This window comes from Mustela putorius, unplaced genomic scaffold, assembly GCF_011764305.1.
Source record: "Mustela putorius furo isolate JIRA1106 unplaced genomic scaffold, ASM1176430v1.1 tig00000139_pilon_pilon_pilon, whole genome shotgun sequence".
Classification (NCBI taxonomy): domain Eukaryota; kingdom Metazoa; phylum Chordata; class Mammalia; order Carnivora; family Mustelidae; genus Mustela; species Mustela putorius.
In genome coordinates, this window is record NW_025421293.1 from 9047819 (window position 1) to 9070041 (window position 22223).

Here is a 22223-nt window from a genome sequence, read left to right on the forward strand (position 1 = left end):
AAGTGAAGATCAACTTTTGGGACTTCATCAAAATCAAAAGCTTCTGCACAGCAAAGGAAACAGTCAAGAAAACAAAGAGGCAACCCACGGAATGGGAGAAGATATTTGCAAAGGACAGTACAGACAAAAGGTTGATATCCAGGATCTATAATGAACTCCTCAAACTCAACACACACAAAACAGGCAATCATAGCAAAAAATGGGCAGAAGATATGAACAGACACTTCTCCATAGAAGACATACAAATGGCTATCAGACACATGAAAAAATGTCCATCATCACTAGCCATCAGGGATATTCAAATTAAAACCACATTGAGATATCACCTTACACCAGTTAGAATGGCCAAAATTAGCAAGACAGGAAACAACATGTGCTGGAGAGGATGTGGAGAAAGGGGAACCCTCTTACACTGTTGGTGGGAATGCAAGCTGGTGCAGCCTCTTTGGAGAACAGTGTGGAGATTCCTCAAGAAATTAAAAATAGAACTTCCCTATGACCCTGCCATTGCACTCCTGGGTATTTACCCCAAAGATACAGATTTAGTGAAAAGAAGGGCCATCTGTACCCCCCCAATGTTCATAGCAGCAATGTCCACAACATCCAAACTGTGGAAAGAGCTGAGATGCCCTTCAACAGACGAATGGATAAAGAACATGTGGGATACACACACACACACACACACACACACACACACATATACATATAATGCATACATACATACACACATACACACAATGGAATGTTATTCAGCCATCAAAAAGGATCAATACCCACCATTTGCATCAACATGGATGGAACTGGAGGGGATTATGCTGAATGAAATAAGTGAAGCAGAGAAAGACAATTATCGTATGGTTTCACTCATATGTAGAACATAAGGAATAGTGTGGAAGATTACAGAAAAAGGGAGGGAAAATTGAATGTGAAGAAATCAGAGAGGGAGACAAACCATGAGAGACTCTGGACTTGGGGAATCAAATTGAGAGTTTTAGAGGGGAGGGGTTTGGGGGGATGGGTGAGGCTGGATGGGTATTAAGGAGGGCACAATTGCATGAAGCACTGGCTGTTATACCCAACAATGAATTGTGGAACACTGCATCAGGAACTTATGATGTACTGTATGGTGACTATAAAAAATATTTTTAAAAAGGATGGGTAGAGATTGGAACCTTCACATTTTACGGGTGGGAATGTAAAATGGTGTCGTTATTGTGGAAAACAGTTTGGCAGTTACTTATTAAATTAAAAACACTAGACTTTAGCAACACAGCAAGTTATAAAGCAAAGCATTGTACAAACTTAGCAAAGTTACTTTTACAAGTCTACCTCCAAATACACACCCAAAAGAGTTGAAAACAGGTATTCAAGCAAAAACCTGTGCATGAATGTGGATAGCACCCCTGTTCACAATAGCCAAGAATTGGAAACAACCCAAATGTCCATCAAATGATAAAAGGACAAACAAAATGCAGCATGTCCATACAATGAAATATTGTTCTGTCATAAAAAGAAAGTTCTGATGGATGGTGCAACATGGATGAAACTTGAAAACATTATGCTAATGAAGGAAGGCAGCCAGAAAGATCACGTTATATGATTCTATCTGTATGAAGAGTCCAGAAGAGGTTAATCTGTCAAGACAGAAAGTAGATTAGTGGTTGCTTAGGGCTAAGAGAAGTGGGTAGTGATAGTCAAACAATAAAGTACAGAATTTCTGTGTTGACAACAATATTCCAACCATTGACTGCAGCAAATTGCTCATATCTTTGAAGGCACTAAGCAGAATTTTCAGATTCCTTGAATCATAACAGACATACAGCACTGTTTCTGATAAGGTGTACTGCATACACTTGACATACATATATAAAAATGATCACAATAAGATTAGTTAACATCCATCATCTCATATAGTTATAAAAAACAAATTTTTCTGCCATTATGATGAGAACTTCTACAGTCTATTCTCTTGGCAATCTACAAACACATCAGACAGCAGAGCTAACTATAGTCCCCACATTGTGTTTACAGTCCAGTACTCATCTATCTTATAACTGAAAGTGTGCAACTTTGGTCACCTTCATTCAAGTACCACCCCACAACCCCTGCCTCTGATAACCACAAATCTGATCTCCTTTTTGTAGGACTTGGTTTCTTGTACTGTTTTTTTATTCCACATGTAATTGAGGTCATACAGTATTTGTCTTTCTCTGATTCATTTCATTTATTGTAATGCCCTTGGGATCCATCCATGTGGTCCAAATACAGAATGTCTTTCCATTTTTATGGCTAAATAAGACTTCATGGTATATACATACCACATTTTCATTACCCATTCCTTGGATGATGAACACTCAGGCTGTAAAACTGAACTGTACATTTTAAAAGGGGGAACATATATGTTAGATGAAGTTATATCTCAGTAAAATTGGTGTAGAAAGGTAGGAAGAGAAGTGAGGGAGGAAGGAAGAAAGGGAAAAAGAGGAAGGAAGGAAAAAAAGAAAACTAGTACTGAACGTACTTATTGAGAATAATAATGGATCAAGGAAATCAAATTTTAAGAGCTTCTTAGTATTTTCCACGAAGGGATCCTGTGGGTTGTTGAGGGAATCAATGTTCACTCCAAATGATGTGCTGGTAATCACATCCATGCTGTAGGCCCCAAAGATGCTGTGAGAGAAAGAAAAAACATGTGTAATTAAAATCACCACCTCTTTACTATCTTAATCCAACACATGCAGCAAAAAGTGCACGTAGATTCCAATGTCCAGTCAAGAGAAAAACCACACATTCAAAACCATCTTCTGCATCATCTGAAGAGTCTAGATGCCATCACACTCACTCATGAGGTGCTTGTGAGGTGCCAATGATGCAGCTGGTCTTGTGCTAGGAGTGATGGGGACACTGTGACATGTTAGACACACTTCTGAGCTCAAGGAGCTAAGTCACGGAGGGATAGAGACCCAAAGTTGGACAAATTACAGTAGCATGCTTTGAGTATGGGCAGCAGAAGGTGGATAAGCACTGTGTCTGAGCAGGACAAATGGTAGGATAATTAACTCTTCCTCATGAAGTCAAGAACCGTGAAATTGATCTGGATCTTCTCTCACCACAGTATCTGTGCTCAGAGCTGATTCCTCTTCAGCACATTATAGAACACCAACACCCTGTTCTGTGCTGCAAGGACCACAATCCCTTCTTCTCTACACCCTGGCTAAGTGTCCTGAAAGACCCACTCTGTCTCATCTTCATCAATCTGAGATTGTCCTGAGGACTCATTCATTTTTGGAAAATGTAAGAACTAAGAATGTTTATACTTTAAAGATATATATTAAGTCACACCAAAATTGATTTAGGGGATTCCATAGTTAAGTGACCACATGCCAATAGTTTTCCTAGGACAATCCCAATGTACATCTGTTCATCCTGCATAATTTAAAATATCCCAAGTTGGGGGACGCCTGGGTGGCTCAGTGGGTTAAGCCCCTGCCTTTGGCTCAGGTCATGATCTCAGGGTCCTGGGATCAAGCCCCGCATCAGACTCTCTGCTCAGCAGGGAGTCTGCTTCCTCTCTCTCACTCTCTGCCTGCCTCTCTGCCTGCTTGTGATCTCTCTGTGTCAAATAAATAAATAAAATCTTTTAAAAAAATTATATAATTAAAAAAAATCCCAAGTTGGGAAAAAATAAATAAATATTTTTTATTTTACGTATATTATACATGTATGCATGTGTGTACACACACACACACTTATATATATATATATATACACATACACACATATAGTGTCACCATCCCATTACATGAGCAGGGCCTTCTCTTTTTTGAGACTGAAAGAAGGACAGCTGGTCATGAGAATTAATATCTAGTGTTTTGCTAATATCCTCAACAAAATCAAGAAGGGTCTTAAGTTGTTCCAAGTTCCACATATTAATGTTCTTACTCCACCCAGTGCCCATCAATATGTACCAAGTACCTTCCCCTCCCACCATACATACCCTCTACACTCAAATATTTGGTACATTTTTTTCCAATCATGTATTGTGGTCTTCCAGAATATCCAAGGTGACAGTTAAGCAGATAAATTAATCCTACCTCATATACACTAAAGAAGACCCTTTCTCTTCTGACTGTCCTGCTTTTTAGGTAAGCTACCTCTTCTTGACTGGCCCACTGGAGTTGTAACACCACATGCATACTTCAGCTGCTTCACTGGAGTGACTCAACAGTGGCAGTTGGCTCTGTGGCAGCAGCTGGAAAATGTCATGACAGAGCTGGAATCCCAGCAGCTGCACTCCTACTTACTCTTTCAAGTTGACAGGTTTGCCTTTCTCGGCCTCCTTCCTCACGTTCTTCACCAACACATCTCCATACTGGCTAATGATGGAGAACATCTACACACAAAATACAACACCACCTGAAGTTAAATCTGAGAATCAAGTCCTAGAATGATGTGGCTCTTACAAGCATGGAGCAGTGATTTGTAATAACAAATCTTATCATGTCTGTTATAGGACATTAAAAAGGCCATTTTTATGAAGCCCAAATTCTGCAGACTTCCCCTTTGAGATGGACTATGACTGTATTTCCTACCTGCTCCCAGATGTATTCCTTACTTTCTAATTGAACGTCTTCTTTTCTTACCTCCTTGAGCTTTCCGCTAGTGAAAGTAGGGGACAACAATGTTCGCATCCTCTTCCATTCTTCATCCTCAGACAAAGAGATTGAACTTTTCATAAATCCAACTGGACCAAGAGTCTAGAGTCAAAGAAAAACACAATTTGCCCTACATAAGTCTTGGAGGTCTCAAAGGTTGTGGAAAATTTGTTAAACAGGCAGAAATTATTCAACAAATATTTTGTGATCATCAACTTCGTTGTAGGCCCTATGGTAGGTGATCAACAGAGACTTATCCCAAATGCCTAGCTTTTTGCAAGGCTGAGGACACATCCAGCCACCTGCTGTGCTTTCTAGCCTTTATATTCCATCTTCATTTCAGTGTATATGTCATATGAGAGAATTTGTCAGGGAAACTACTCCTCCAGGGGAATACACAGGATTACCACCTAGTACATTCTCTTAAACTGTGCAGAATAGATTGGATTGGTGGAAGGCAGCCAAATAGCCTGGCAAACTGTATGTTGCCTCAGACCAGTTCTACCTTTTTCATATATCCACAGCATATGAAACTCAAAAATTGGATGTCTTGATATGGTGATTTAAAAAAAAAAAGCATTGTAGTTAACACTAAAAAGATTATGAATCTGTTTGATTTTGTGAAGAAATGGATACAGTAACATGGAAATCTCTTCCCCCTGTATTTTTCCCCAACAAACATAAGGAAAAAGAGAGAAATGGCTCTATTTCTCATCTTGGGATTGATCTAGCAAGCCAATCAGTTTGAATATTTCTTCTATTTTATAAAACTATATTTTGTTTTAAAATAGATATCTCCATGGCTAAAGTTAACAACTCAGGGAACAACAAGTGTTGGCAAGGATACAGAGAAAGAGAACACTCTTACACTATTGGTAAAAATGCAGACTGGTGCACCACTCTGGAAAACAGTATGGAGATTCCTCAAAAACTTAAAAATAGAGCTATCCTATGACCCTGCAACTGGACTACTAGGTATTTATCAGAAGGATACAAACATAGATCAAACATAGATTTGAAGGAACACATGCACCCCAATGATTATAGCAGCAATGTGCACAATTGCCAAAATACAGAAAGAGCCCAGATGTCCATTGACAGTGGAGTGGATAATGAGACATGGTGTGTGTGTGTGTGTCTATATCGTATACATGGAATATTATTTAGCCATCAAAATGAATAATATTGTGCCATTTGAACAACATAGATGGAACTAGAGGGCATTATGCTAAGGAAAATAAGTTAATCAGAGAAAGCCAATAATATGATTTCACTCATATGTGGAATTTAAGAAACAAAACAGATGAACATAGAAGGGAAGGAAAAATACAATAAGATAAAAACAGAGGAGGCAAACCATAAGACACTCTTTAACTATAGAGAACAGACGAAGTTGCTAGTGGGGAGGGGGTTTAGGGGATGGGGTAACTACATGATGGGCATTAAGTAATGAAGTAAAGAGCACTGGGTGTTGTATGCAACTGATGAATTACTGAATTCTACCTATGAAACTAATAATACAGTATATGTTAATTAATTGAACCTTAATTTTAAATTTTTTTAATGAAAATACAATAAAAATAAAATGGATACTTCTAACACCATTTCATGATAAAAATTCACCAACTAAGAAAAAACAGAAAGTTCCTCAACTTAATAACAAGCATCTAAAAACCTTACGGCTAACATCACCTCAGTGAGGACAAACTGATGTTATATCACTAAGATGATGAAACAGGACACTTCAGCCTCTGTCATCCCACAAATAACAACAATAAGACAGCTATCCAGAAAAAAAATGGGCTCCAGGGCGTAGGAGTCCATTCAAAAAGCTTCAACAACACAGTGGAGCAAAACTCCTAAGAATAACTGTACAAGAAAAGTAGGGAGAAGAGCTTTATTTTGCCTGCATCACCCCATGACCCAGGTCAGCCCTGCTCAGCACTAAGAGGACCCTCTCTGACCTGAGATAGTTCCCCTTCCTGGGGAACAGCAGAAAGGTGAGCAACCATTAGCCCCAGCCCTTCAGGGCATGACACAAATGACCTGTTTTGGTTTCAAACCTCCCAGAGACTGGCATGGCTGACACAGCTAGATATAGCTAGGAACAAAGAAGGCAGGACTACCAGTATCCATTAAGTGGAAGGAGTGACCATACTTCTCTGTGTCCTGCTCTGCAGAAGTCTCCAGAACGCTTTGTTGCTGAGATGAACAGTTGGCCCAGCACTATGTACCCTCTAAGATTTTGCTGCTGATAGTCCCAGAGGTTTTCACACTTGCATACTCAAGGTTCCAGAGTCCTGCTGTGTCCCATCTGCACTCACACGAGTTGCCTCAGCCAGTGCCACCACCAACACTGTGAGCTCCAAATCTACACCACCAGCCAGTCTTCGCCTTTATGATGGTGCATACGGACAACACCAGCCCAAGCCCCAGCAGTTTCTGGGCCTGAGACCAGGCCTGAATCCTGTCACTGGACTGCACTGACACTTGAGATCACAGCTAAACCCTGAAAATGCACACCTACACACTGCCAGCCTATCCTCTAGTTAAAAGCCCCACTGCTATGCATGCCATACTGGCTAGCCTTGAAGCCACGTGAGTGCACACAGACTGCTCAGGAACTCAAAGCTACCTGTGTGCCCACAGTTGGTACAGCCCCCACCACTGGCACTACTCTGTTTGGGGCATGAGCCTGCTTTCAGCCCTCCAGATGAGTGTGTGCATAGCACCAACTCTGGCCACCATTCTCCTTCTCCAGTCTCCTGGTGCTGGATCTGGGGGTGATGCTGAAGACCCCAATTGCTACCGCAGCCACAAAGAACCCTCCTCTGCTCTTGTTGCCAAGGATCATGCAGTCGTGTGGCTCCCAAATGCATGAACCAACCAATGCCCTCCTCGATTATTTTAAATTATCCAGTCAGAGTGGGAAACAAAAATGAAAAGAATTGGGGGCGAAAGCCTACAGGACTTACAGGACACCATCAAGTGAAACAACATTCATATTATGGGAGTCCCAGTAGGGATTTCCCCCAGTAGAGAAATCTTACTAAAAGAAACAATGCCTGAAAATTTCTCAAACCTAGAGAAATGTATGGGAATCTTGAGTCATGAGACTTAAAGTCCCCAATAAGACTGAATCTGAAAAAAACTTCTACAAGAGATATTATAATAAAATTGTCAAAAATTAAACCCAAAGAAAAAGTCTTGAAAGCAGCAAGAGAAAAGAAGCTCGTCACATACAAGGAAACACTATGGGGCTATCAGTGGAATCTCCAGTGGAAATCATGAAAGGCAGAAGACAGTGGATGATTTATTTGAAATGCTGAAAAACATCCCAACTAAGAATACCTTACCCAGAGAAACAAGACTTTCAGAAATGTGAGAGAGATAAAGACATTTCCAGACAAACAAAAGTGGACAGAATTCATTACCACTAAGCCTGCCTTACAAGAAATACTAAAGGGAGTCCTTCGAGCTGAAAAACAAAAAGACAGTTAGTAGTAACATGAAATCACATGAAAGTATAAATCTCTCTGGTACATATAAATGCATAAATTCAGAATACAGTGGTATTATACTGGTGATATACAAATTACTTATAACTCTAGTGAAAGTTTAAGACACAAATAATTTTTAAAACTACAGTTAAAAGAATTTGTTAAATACACAATATAAGATATGTAAATTGTGACATCAAAAACATAAAATTGGTGGGGGAGGAATAAAAGCATTGAGTTTGAAAATAAACACGTTAAATTCTTAGTCACTTAAAACAGACTACTATGTCTAGAAGATATTTTATGTAAACCTCCTGGTAACTGCAAAACAAAAACATAGAGCAGATAAAGAAAAGAAAAAGAGGGGAAAAAATCAAAGCATAGCACTGTAAAAAAAAATAGTGAAATTAAAAAGAAAGATGTGTACCAGGAATAATTGATCTATGTAACACCAGGACTAACAAATGACAATAGTAAATCCTTATCAATAATTACTTTAAATGTAAAGGGAATGATGAATGGATAAAGACAATAAAATATTACTTGGCCTTAAAAAGGAAGGAAATCCTGCCATTTCCAAGCATGGATGAACCTGGACAACAGGGACAACATGCTAAGGGCACTAAACCAGATACAGAAGGACAGGATTTGCAAGATCTCAATTATAAGTGGAATCTAGAAAAATAAAGTCAAGCACAGTAACAAATAGTGGAATGGTAGTTATCAGGAGCAAAAGAAAGATAGAAATCAAATGGTACAAGCTTTTGTTAATGAGATGAAAAAGTTCTAGAGACTGAATATACTATATGGTGATTATAATTATTAATACTATACTATACATTTGCAATTTGCTTTAAAAGTAGATCTTAGTAGAATGGCCAAAATTAGCAAGACAGGAAACAACATGTGTTGGAGAGGATGTGGAGAAAGGGGAACCCTCTTCCACTGTTGGTGGGAATGCAAGTTGGTACAGCCTCTTTGGAGAACAGCGTGGAGATTTCTCAAGAAATTAAAAATAGAACTTCCCTATGACCCTGCCATTGCACTCCTGGGTATTTACCCCAAAGATACAGATGTCGTGAAAAGAAGGGCCATCTGTACCCCAATGTTTATAGCAGCAGTGGCCACAGTTGCCAAACTGTGGAAAGAACCAAGATGCCCTTCAACGGATGAATGGATAAGGAAGATGTGGTCCATATACACTATGGAGTATTATGCCTCCATCAGAAAGGACGAATACCCAATATTTGTAGCAACATGGATGGGACTGGAAGAGATTATGCTGAGTGAAATAAGTCAAGCAGAGAGAGTCAATTATCATATGGTTTCCCTTATTTGTGGAGCATAACAAAAAGCATGGAGGACATAGGCAGTTAGAGAGAAGGGGGTTGGGGTAAATTGGAAGGGGAGGTGAATCATGAGAGACTATGGACTCTGAAAAACAATCTGAGGGGTTTGAAGTGGCGGGGGGGTGGGAGGTCGGGGTACCAGGTGGTGGGTATTATAGAGGGCACGGATTGCATGGAGCACTGAGTGTGGTGAAAAAATAATGATACTGTTATGCTGAAAATAAATAAATGAAAAAAAAAGTAGATCTTACATGTTCTTTTTTTTTTGACGTTATGTTAGTCACCATACAGTACTTCATTAGTTTTTGATGTAGTGTTCTATAATTCATTGTTCTTTTTTTCTTATTTCTTTTCAGCGTAACAGTATTCATTGTTTTTTGTACCACACCCAGTGCTCCACGCATTCATTGTTCTTAACACAAACACACACACATACACAAAGAAACTCTGGGAAAGGATAGATATGTTAATTCATTTGTCATAATCACTTCACAATGTATACATAAATCAAAACATCACACTTAAATATATACAGTTTTCATTATGAAAAATGTATGTATAAATATTTAAATGGTGAAAGACCTAATGCTCGCCCCTAACATCAGGAACAAGACACCACTCTTATTTAACATCTTACTAGAAATCCTAGCTAGTGCAAAAATATAAAACAAAGAAATAAAGTTGTAAGATTGGAAAGATAAAAATAGGAGCATCCCTATTTCAGGTTCTGTAATTGTCAATGTAGAAAATCTTGAGGAACATAAAAAGAACACGTCTGCATCTAATAAATGAGCTAAGCTAGGTTACAGGAAATAAGATCAACACCAAAAATCAACCACATTTCTATATAATAAGAATATGTCAAAACACATTAAAAAAACCATAACAATTATAATCACACAAAGAAGGTGAAATACTTTAGATGTATATTTAACAAAACATACACGGTTTTCCAGTGCTGAAAACTAAATGTGGGTGAAAAGAATCAAAGAAAACCTAAATAAACACATATTGCTTTCATAATACTGAAAGATGTGACTTGGTAAAGATAGAGATTTTCTGCATACTGATCGATAGGTTTAAATCATGTCTTTAAAAATCCTCACAAATATTATGTAAGCATAGATAAGTTAATTCTAAATTTGTATGGAAATGCAAAGGAGTTAAAATACCTAAAACAATTTCAACAAAAAAATAAAATAGGAGGCATCATTGTTCATGATGCTGACTTACTGTATGGCCACAGTAATCAAGATTGGCATTGATGGAGAGAGAGATACAGAGATCAATGAACAGAACAGAGAATGAGAAATACACACACACACACACACACACACACGCCCAACTCAATTTTGATACTGTACAAAAGCCATTCAATGGAGGAAGTACAGTATTTTCACAAATGGTGCTAGAGCAATTAGACATCCATAGGCCAAACATGAAGATTTCACTTAAACTTGAGACCTCACAATTAACACTTAAAATTAACACAAAATGGACCACAGACTTAAATGTCAAGGTTATAACTATGTAAGATGTACATTATAACTACTTAAATGTAAAACAAAAAATAACTACTCAGAGAAAATCCTTGGAATTTAGGGTTAGGTAAAGATTTTTCAAACTTGATGCCAAAGTCACAATCCATAAAAGGATAAAAGGATAACCTGGCCTTATCAAAATAAAAAAAAAAAAGTTTGCTCTGCTGAACATCCTGAGACAAGGAAGAGAGTAGCTACACACCATGCCTGTAAAAGAATACTAAGGAGACTTTTTGGTAATGGAACAGCTCCATAACATCATTGGGTTGCTAGATACACAAATCTACATAATCTACATGTAAGATAAACGTTCAGATAACAACACACACACACACACACACAAGGGCATATAAAACTGTTGAAATCTGGGGGCACCTGGGTGGCTCAGTCATTAAGTGTCTGCCTTTGGCTCAGGTCATGGTCCCAGGGTCCTGGGATCAAGTCCTGTATTGGGCTCCCTGCTTGGTGGGAAGCCTGCTTCTCCCTCTCCCACTCCCCCTGTTTGTGTTCTGTCTCTCACTGTCTCTCTGTCAAATAAATAAATAAAAATCTTCTTTTAAAAGGTTGAAATCTAAGTTCTGTGACTAGAACCAATGTCAAACTCCGCTTGGACACTGTATTATAATTAAGCAAGATATTACCTTAGAGGAAACAGCTTGAAGGTTACATGACATGGGACCTCCTGTTACAACTTTCTGTGAATCTCTTCTTATTTAAAAAAAAAAATGTTTTATAAATAAATAAATATGTAAATGTAAAATAAATCCATGCTTACCCGCCGGTTTGTGAAGACAGAGTAACATTCTTTCACTAGTACTGTTTTGATCATGTCCGGATCCATGATAGCCAACACAGGTTGTCGCCCATCATAAATCCTGTGGGGGAAAATAGACCTGATCACACTTAACATGACAGTTTCTACAGCTGCAGCCATGCCTGGAAGTCCAGACTTTTATCCCAATGGTACCTAATCCATTCTCTGAGATCATGGTTAGAAATACCATTACAATAGTTTTTTTTTTCCACTTTTTTTTTATAAACATATATTTTTATCCCCAGGGGTACAGGTCTGTGAATCACCAGGTTTACACACTTCACAGCACTCACCAAAGCACATACCCTCCCCAGTGTCCATAATCCCACCCCCTTCTCCCAAACCCCCTCCCCCCAGCAACCCTCAGTTTGTTTTGTGAGATTAAGAGTCACTTATGGTTTGTCTCCCTCCCAATCCCATCTTGTTTCATTGATTCTTCTCCTACCCACTTAAGCCCCCATGTTGCATCACCACTTCCTCATATCAGGGAGATCATATGATAGTGGTCTTTCTCTGCTTGACTTATTTCGCTAAGCATGATATGCTCTAGTTCCATCCATGTTGTCGCAAATGGCAAGATTTCATTTCTTTTGATGGCTGCATAGTATTCCATTGTGTATATATACCACATCTTCTTGATCCATTCATCTGTTGATGGACATCTAGGTTCTTTCCATAGTTTGGCTATTGTGGACATTGCTGCTATAAACATTCGGGTGCACGTGCCCCTTTGGATCACTACGTTTGTATCTTTAGGGTAAATACCCAGTAGTGCAATTGCTGGGTCATAGGGCAGTTCTATTTTCAACATTTTGAGGAACCTCCATGCTGTTTTTCAGAGTGGCTGCACCAGCTTGCATTCCCACCAACAGTGTAGGAGGGTTCCCCTTTCTCCGCATCCTCCCCAGCATCTGTCATTTCCTGACTTGTTTATTTTAGCCATTCTAACTGGTGTGAGGTGATATCTCATTGTGGTTTTGATTTGTATTTCCCTGTGAATCACCAGGTTTACACACTTCACCGATGCCGAGTGATATGGAGCACTTTTTCATGTGTCTGTTGGCCATCTGGATGTCTTCTTTGCAGAAATGTAATATTCAAATTGGCAAAGAAGTCAAACTCTCTCTCCTTGCAGATGTCATTATATTTTATATGAAAAACCCAAAAGACTCCACCCCCAAACTACTAGAACTCATACAGCAATTCAATAATATGGCAGGATACAAAATCAGTGTGCAGAAACCAGTTGCCTTCTTATACACTAACAATGAAAATATAGAAAGGGAAATTAGAGAATCGATTCCATTTATTACAGCACCAAGAACCCTAAGGTAACCCAGGAATAAACTTAACCAAAGAGGTAAAGGATCTGTACTTGAGGAGCTACAGAACATTCATGAAAGAAATTGAAAGTCACAAAAAGATGGAAAAGCATTCCATGCTGGTGGATCCAAAGAAAAAACTTTGTTAAAATGTCTATACTGCCTAGAGCAATCTATACTTTCAATGCCATCCTGATCAAAATTCCACCAGCATTTTTCAAAAAGCTAGGACAAACAATCTTAAAATTTGTATGGAACAAATTGCTAAGGAAATGTTGAAAAAGAAAAACAAAACTGGGGGCATCACGTTACCTGATTTCAAGCTTTGCTACAAAGCTGTGATCACCAAGACAGCATGGTGCTGGGACAAAAACAGACACATAGACAAGTGGAAAAGAGCAGAGAGCCCAGATATGGACCCACAACTCTATGGTCAAATAATCTTTGACAAAGCAGGAAAAAATATCCAGTGGAAAAAAGACAATCTCTTTGATAAATGGTGCTGGAAAAATTGGACAGCTATGTATAGAAGAATGAAACTTGACCATTCTCTTACACCATACATAAAGATAAACTCAAAATTGATAAAAGACCTCAACGTGAGACAGGAATCCATCAGAATCCTAGAGGAGAACATAGGCAGTAACCTTTTCAACATCGGCCACAGCAACTTCTTTCAGGACATGTGTCCAAAGGCAAAGGAAACAAAAGTGAAAATGAACTTTTGGGACTTCATCAAGATCAAAAGCTTCTGCACAGCAAAGGAAACAGTCAACAAAACAAAGAGGCAACCCATGGGATGGGAGAAGATATTCACAAATGACACTACAGATAAAGAGCTGTTATCCAAAATCTATAAAGAACTCCTCAAACTCAACACACAAAAAACAGATAATCACATCAAAAAAATGGGCAGAAGACATGAACAGACACTTCTCCAAAGACATACAAATGGCTATCAGACACGTGAAAAAATGTACATCATCATTAGCCATCAGGGAGATTCACATCAAAACCACACTGAAATACCACTTTATACCAGTTAGAATGGCCAAAATCAACAAGACAGTAAACAACAAGTGTTGGTGATGATGTGGAGAAAGGGGAACCCTCTTACACTGTTGGTGGGAATGCAAGTTGGTGTAGCCACTTTGGAAAACAGTGTGGAGATTCCTTAAGAAATTAAAAATAGAGCTACCTTATGACCCTGCAATTGCACTACTGGGTATTTACCCCAAACATACAGGTGTAGGAAAAAGAAGGGCCACCGGTACCCCAATGTTCATAGCAGCAATGGCCACAGTCACCAAACTGGAAAGAGCCAAGATGCCCTTCAATGGACGAATGGATAAAGAAGATATGGTCCATATATACAATGGAGTATTACGCCTCCATCAGAAAGGATGAATACCCAACTTTTGTATCAAAATGGATGGAAATGGAGGAGATTATGCTGAGTGAAATAAGTCAAGCAGAGAGAGTCAATTATCATACAGTTTCACTTACTTGTGGAGCATAAGGAATAACATGGAGGACACCAGGAGATGGAGAGGAGAAGTATAGTTGGGGGAAATTGGGAGGGGGAGATGAAGCATAAGAGACTGTGGACTCTGAGAAACAAACGGGGTTTTGGAAGGGAAGAAGGTGGGGGGTTGGGTGAGCCTGATGGTGGGTAGTAAGGAGGGCACATATTGCATGGAGTACTGGGTGTGTGCATAAACAATGAATCTTGGAATACTGAAAAAAAATCATAAAATAAAATTACAAAAAAATAGGAAGTTAGGTTGGTAAATAACTGAAGGCAAGTAACTTATCTAAGAACAAAACAATAATGGAGAGTCTGCTCACCCAGTCACTACAAATTATAATTTTGAAGATATATCAAACACATGAAATGCATAGGAGAGAATATCAGATGAAAATATAGACACAATGATCAGAAATATGCAAATAAAAAGACTTGGAATTTTTAAAAAGTGATGGCAAAATTATCAATTATTTCTTTTTCCTATTTACTAAAATAAATTTCCTAGCTATACTCTAAAGGAAATATTATTTTAAATATTATAGAGGTCCTTGATAGCATTAGGTCAGAAAACTTTGAAACTAAAAAAGAGAGAGAGAGAGAGAGAGAATAAAGTCATACAGAGAAACATGTATAATTCATTTAGACATATTTTCTATTATATATATTTATTCTTATATGTGGGTCCCAAGTTGAGTTTCTTGGGCTTCATATAGGTGACATTCCTAGGCAGCAGAGCATGCCCACTTTTGCACATATCTCATACAAACCTGACTCCATGTGTGATCCATCCTTATCAGCCTAACCTCATGACTTTCAGTATGGCCTGTTAATGAGAATCTGTCACCAGCATGAGGTTTACTTTAAGCTTAATTACATCACCATTTGGCATCTTGTTTTCCATAATAAATCATTTGCATTTACTAGAACAAAATGAAAGATTTCCCAAAAGTCCTATTTTTTTGAATTACAAAGAAATATCAAATGATTCTGCAATCACATCTAAAAATGGATGACATGAAATGCTACCCATCTCCAGAAAGTATTCTAATATGCAAAAGCTTTCAGTGGGAGTCATGTACACTTAGCATTGAAGCAGTAATAGAAGTTAATGAGGTGGCACTCAAGTCTGCTCTTCCAGCAGCCTGATCATATTTCTTGGATGATTCCCCTTGTCCCATCCTATTTGTTCAAAAACACCAGGGTAGACAAAGGACAGTGCTTTTGTGTTACCATATATATATTCTTGATCTCACATGGCCTTAATATTGCTTCCTCTACTAGTTAGTTGAGATTCCTGGGACCCACCCCACATCCTCCAGATTCAGATTCAGTGTTCCTGGGGGATGGGGCTAAAGAATCTGCATTTTTAACAAGCTCTCCCAGGTGGTTCTTATCCACAGCCAACCATGAGAACCATGTACTAAGCACAGAACTGAAGCCCACGATATAAGACTGGCTCCCTCCAGAGCTGACCAGGACTGAATGTGAGAAGGGGCAGTGGAGCTGAACCACTGGTTATCCAGAGATCTGGGTTCTTTCCATGCCACCATATTGCTTATGGGCCAAAGCAACTCAGCAGAGTCCTGTGGCTTCTGAGGATGTGACCAGAGAAGATAAGGAGGTACGGAGGGGTACAACACTGGCTGTGAGCAGCCCAGCACCAGGTATACCTCTCCAGACCCAATTCATACTTAGACCTGCACACCTGGTGACACGTGAGATCCCAGGAATCAGAGGTTCCAGAAGTTTTACTAGAGCAGTCTTTATCCCAAAGGGCTCTTGACTGAGACTGTTAACAACATGGGGGCTTCATCATAATGAGCCTATCCAATGGAAGTTTCCAGAATACTCACCCCCACATTCTTCCATACTTTCTAAAACATTCCGTGTCAAAAGCAAAAATACCCTGCAAGAAGAAATGAAACATATTACTAAACTAAATGTACTGAGTCCTAACTCTAATAGGGACAAAAATGACCCAGACCGCATGAAATGCAACTTACTACCTCTCACTGGCAGTGAGAGGGAAGCTCTTATTCACAGGTGTCTTACTGGAAAGGAGAGAAAACAAGAAGATATTGAAATGGAGAAATTTAAGTCCCTCTTGAATCCCCTCCAAGTGTTGCAGACACAGAACAACTCACCCTGTCTGTCAAGGCTACAACCTTCTGGCATGTTTGGCTTGTGCATGTGTTGTCTCTAAATCTCAGAACCCTCTGAATTACTACCTCAGGGCCATGTGGAAAAATAAGAGCTGAGTCCTGCACACACTGAACCCCCAGTCAGCATCCTGTTCATTGATCTCAAGAGCACAACTAAAATTCCAATGGATTTAGGAAATTAAGACACCAGTGACCTCTTTTCATCTAGCAAATTTACATAACTCTAAACATGTTTGTTGAGTAAGAAAGTGAGAGATGAGTGAACGAATGATAAGGCAACCTCACCTTTCACTCATCCAGCTCCACACAGAAAGGGGGGACCAGGCCACCACTCCACAAGGGGGAGAACAAATTAGAACACTTGATAGGAGTTTTCAGTTTTGTCATTTAAGAAAAAACAAAACTTCCTGTCCCTACATTTCAGCTGTGATTTTGATGTTCTAATCATGCAAAACAGGGTCCCAGAAATGTGGATCTTGGGGTGCTGGTACTAAGAAGTTGATCTTGGGGTGCTGGTGCTAAGGAGTTGATCTGAGAAAAGTGTAAAGGAATTACTGCTTTTTTGGAGAGAAAAAATCCGGGAACTTATTAAATGATAATTGGGCACTGAGGGTCTCAGTGGGGAGAAGTGGGATCTGAGAAACAGGCCTCAGGTCTGGGCGAAAAGAACTCCACAGTAGAGAGCAGCCTGCACATGAGACTACCAGCTCACCCTAAGATGTGAGCTCCTAACATTCTGTTAAGGGGCCAGGCCTTGGTCAAGGCATAGAAGCAAGATGAGCCACAATGGCTCCACAAACATCAGTCTGTGTATCTGTTAGTATATCCCATTCAGTACAGTAATTTCTTAGAAATTTTTTCAGAGCATCTCTTTTCTAGTGATTTTGTATGAATGTTCTATGTTTGTGTGAAAACAACACATGCATACACACAACTCAATCAAATGTTAAAATCTGAAGTCAGTAGACAAGCACCATCCTCCCTCTCTGCTCAACTCACCCAGAAGGGGCCCACAATGAAGGCAGAAAAGTAAAGCAGAGAGCTCTGGGTCAAACTCTCAAATCCCCAGAGATGTCACCATTAGCAATGGGTGAGTTAGAGCTTGGAAATAACTCTGGGGGGCTGGCAATTCTTGAGACAGTTCAAGTGTGTGCACATCCCCAAAGGTGAATTTGGGCTGCCCAATAAAACGAAGTTCCAGAGCTATTCAGCAAAACAAAATGCTGTCCAGAGCTTGTATGATGAACAGAAAAGTCTGACTCTAGCATACACAGCTTAATGGACCACTAGCATGGACCCCCTTGATACTTTTCTCCTCATACCAAGTATGGTGGTACCTTCCCAGGTATCTGCACCTGCAGGAAATAAAAGCTTCTTCTCAATGCTCACAAGCTAGAACAGTAAGCCTGAGTTGAAGCAGCTAGACAGCTGGGCTGCCCACTGAGGCAAACTCTGAGACTCCTAACAGCAGAAAATAGAGCCCTGGGGTAGACCTGGCCATGTGTTGAGTGGAGCCTATGACACCACTTCTGGAAAGTCTGAAACCTAAGCACTTCTCGTGGAGAGGAGCATTTTTACAATGAAATTAAGCTGGGATTTGCAACCATAAAAAGCAGAAGAGGGAGCTCAAACAACACTCACCTTACGGTAGGCCAGAGCAGTTCCCACAAAAGGCCGAGGTTTGGGCCCAGGAATTCCCAGCTTCTTAAAAAGTCCATGTGTGGAGGTCCCATATCTATAAAGTGAAAGAAAAGGCCAGGTCACAGGGATGGTGTAATAAGTGCTGGGGCTGGTCAGACACTGACACAAAATGAACAGGTAAGGGGAGAGTTAACATACAGGCAAGAAATAATAACAGCAATTCCAATGGCAATACTTATATTCACTCATCATCTGCTTTCCCACCTCCACTAGGCCTCACAAAAAGTAAGGATGATTAGCTAAGAGCAGCTGAAATCTTCACAGTTCCAACCCTAAAGTGAAGACTAGGTGTTTCCATACTTGAGAACTCCTAGAAGGTTCATGCTGATTTTTTCCAGGAAATTCACTCATGCTTATTCAGTAAATGACTCTTCCATGATCTGGGAGATTCTCATTCTAGATGGAAAGAGGATTTCCAAACAATCTGTACAAATCCAGCAAATCTTATGTTATAAAATAGTCAAACAAATCCACAAATTTCATGAATGGACATGTATTAAGGCACTAGCAGAGGGCCTTACCAAGACCCAGCTGAGTGTCTGGATCTTTACTCCAGAACAGTAGGACACATGAGTATCAACTGCCAGAACAGGAGGTGGCCTTGGCTAGCTAGTTCCACCTCCGTTCTTTCCTTGCCATCCCCACCACAACAATCAATTCCTGTTTCTAAATATTTGACAGGGTCCATGAACCCCCAAGTGAAGCCAAGCATGTGAGTGAATGTGTCAGCAACACTGGACCCAGTTTCTAAACTCACATGGCTCCATAAAAAGGCAGAGGGTGGGCTGGGTGAATTTTTCTGATTCTTTCCAGTTTCCCTCTTCTTTTTTTTTTTTGTTATTAAAGAAATAAATATTTTTAATTAATTTATTTATTTTCAGCATAACAATATTCATTATTTTTTCACCACACCCAGTGGTAGGGATTATAGAGGGCACGGATTGCATGGAGCAGTTTCCCTCTTCTTGACAGCACCATGCTTCTGGTGGTAAAAAGGAAGGGGCTAACAATAGTGCCATTCATTTTTCTTGCCATTACATTGCATGGCATGCAGAAGGCACTGTCTACAGCTACTGACATGTGGCTACACCCGTGTCCTCTAAGTCTACTGCTTTGATTGCATGATAGTGACTATATCCAGGGACAGCCCCACTGCCAGATAGACTTCACACAGTGGGGCTTATATGGTGGTCCTGTTCCCTGACTTGCAGTCCCGTGACAACCTTCTGTAGGATCAGGATCAAGGAGTATCTCATGGAGGTCTGCTCTGAGGGAGGAATATTCTCCCACTCCACCCCAGAGTCCTGCCTGGATGCCTCTCTTATCAATACCAGCTCACAGTATTACTACTCACCTGTGCTGAAAGGTTAAAATAACCTGCTGGAAAGTAAACAGTCAATAAAACAAAGAGGCAACACATGAGAAGATATTTGCAAATGACACTACAGTCAAAGGGCTGGTATCCAAAATCTATAAAGAAGTTCTCAAACTCAACACCCAAAAAACAAATAATCAAGTCAAAAAATGGGCAGAAGACATGAACAGACACTTCTCCAAAGAAGACATACAAATGGCTAACAGACACACGAAAAAATGTTCAACATCATTAGCCATTAGGAAAATACAAATCAAAACCACATTGAGATACCACCTTATACCAGTTAGAACAGCAAAAATTAACAAGGCAGGAAACTACAAGTGTTGGAGAGGATGTGGAGAAAAAGGAATCCTCTTAACACTGTTGGTGGGAATGTAAGTTGGTATAGCCATTTTGGAAAACAGTGTGGAGTTTCCTCAAAAAGTTAAAAATAGGGGCGCCTGGGTGACTCAGTGGGTTAGGCTGCTGCCTTCGGCTCAGGCCATGATCCCAGGGTCCTGGGATCGAGCCCCACATCAGGCTTTCTGCTCAGCAGGGAGCCTGCTTCCTCCTCTCTCTCTCTCTCTGCTTTCTCTCTGCCTACTTGTGATCTCTGACTGTCAAATAAATTTTTTTTTAAATCTTTAAAAAAAAAAAGTTAAAAATAGAGCTACCCTTTTACCCAGCAATCGCACTACTGGGTATTTACCCCAAAGATACAGATGTGGTGAAAAGAAGGGGCACATATACCCCAATGTTCATGGCAGCAATGTCCACAATAGCCAAACTGTAGAAGGAGCCGAGATACCTTTTAACAGATAAATGGATAAAGAAGATGTGGTTCATATATACAATGGAATATTACTCAGCCATCAGAAAGGATGAATACCCCCACCATTTGCTATGACATGGATGGAACTGGAGGAGATTATGCTAAGTGAAGTAAATCAAGCACAGGAAGACAATTATCATATGGTTTCACTTATTTTGAGCATAAGGAATAGCATGGAAGACATTAGGAGAAGGAAGGGGAAATTGAAGCCGGAGAAATCGGAGGGGGAGATGAACCATGAGAGACTACAGACTCTAGGAAACAATCTGAGGGTTTCTGAGGGAAGAGGAGTGGAGGGATGGGTTAGCCTAGTGATGGGTATGAAGGAGGGCACATATTTCATGTAGCACTGGGTATTATAATATGCAAACAATGAATCATGGAACACTACATCAAAAACTAATGATGTACGGTATGGTGACTAACATACATAATAAAAAGAAGAATTTGGATATCCTCTTTTAGGAAGTGAGTTGTCTATTTTTCTGTTGGGATGTCCATTTTTTTCTTATTGATTTGTAGAAGTTGTTTCTACATTGTGGGTAGGAGTTCTATATTAGATATATGTATTACAAATACCTTCACCTGCTCTGTAGCTCATCTTCCCACTCTCCTTATGGAATCTTTTCTTTAAGATTTTATTTATTTGACAGACAGTGATCACAAGTAGGCAGAAAGGCAGGCAGAGAAAGAGGGGGAAGCAGGCTCCTGCTGAGCAGGGAGCCCCATGTGGGGCTCGATCCCAGGACCCTTGGATCATGACCTGAGCTGAAGGCAGAGGCTTTAACCCACTGAGCCACCCAGGTGCCCCTCCCTATGGAATCTTTAAATGAACAGAAGTTCTTACCAATCTTGTCCCTTTATAACTAGTTGCTTTCTGTGTTCTATCGATAAACTTTAGGTTGCCCCTAGGTAATAAAGATATTTTACTTTGCTTTCTTCCAAAAAAATTAAAAAATTAAAAATACATGTACACCTGCTGTGCACGTTTATTTATTTATTTATTTTCAATTTTTTTAAATTTATTTTTTATTTTCAGCAGAACAGTATTCATTATTTTTGCACCACAACCAGTGTTCCATGCAATCCGTGCCCTCTATAATACCCACCACCTGGTACCCCGACCTCCCACCCCCCGCCCCTTCAAAAAAAATGCACATTTAAAAACATACACAACATATATCCTAGAAGCATGCATGTGGACCGTAAATTCATATTTCCAACATTACCCTAGAAGGCTGAGGTTATTACGCACCTTTATAGTCACAACAGCTAAACCAACAGCCCTCTTCAGAAAGAATATGCTAGAAATAGGGATGCCTGGGTGGCTCAGTCAGTTAAGTGGCTGCCCTTGGCTCAGGTCATGATTCCAGGGTCCTGGGATCGAGTCCTACATTGGACTCCATGCTCAGCAGGGAGACTGCTTCTCCCTCTGCGTGCCACTTCCCCTGCTTGTGTTCTC

At 39.8% G+C, this 22223-nt stretch overlaps 2 protein-coding genes across 6 annotated transcripts in view; both read right to left on the minus strand.

Moving 5' to 3' along the window:
• The window catches only part of LOC101676428 (cytochrome P450 3A12), a 107456-nt gene that overhangs the window by 82456 nt on the left and 2777 nt on the right, over positions 1-22223 (minus strand). The window contains exon 1 of one of the 2 annotated variants that reach the window (XM_045075077.1): positions 22017-22195. The exons of the other annotated variant lie outside the window; for it this stretch is intronic. The gene's annotated coding sequence lies outside the window, so the exon portion shown is untranslated. Of the gene's footprint in view, positions 1-22016; positions 22196-22223 lie in introns of those variants that run through there. 2 annotated transcript variants of the gene reach the window in all.
• LOC101676727 (cytochrome P450 3A12) overlaps positions 1-22223 on the minus strand; it is a 41165-nt gene that overhangs the window by 16133 nt on the left and 2809 nt on the right. For 2 of the 4 annotated variants that reach the window (XM_045075072.1, XM_045075075.1), the window contains exons 2-7: positions 18513-18606; positions 16563-16615; positions 11821-11920; positions 4644-4757; positions 4305-4393; positions 2522-2670 (exon numbers count right to left, since the gene is read on the minus strand). In XM_045075072.1, coding sequence (XP_044931007.1) covers positions 2522-2670; positions 4305-4393; positions 4644-4757; positions 11821-11920; positions 16563-16615; positions 18513-18606 — 599 coding nt within the window. Of the gene's footprint in view, positions 1-2521; positions 2671-4304; positions 4394-4643; positions 4758-11820; positions 11921-16562; positions 16616-18512; positions 18607-18872; positions 18969-22223 lie in introns of all 4 variants that reach the window. The other 2 variants (XM_045075073.1, XM_045075074.1) reach the window with 2 other exon arrangements.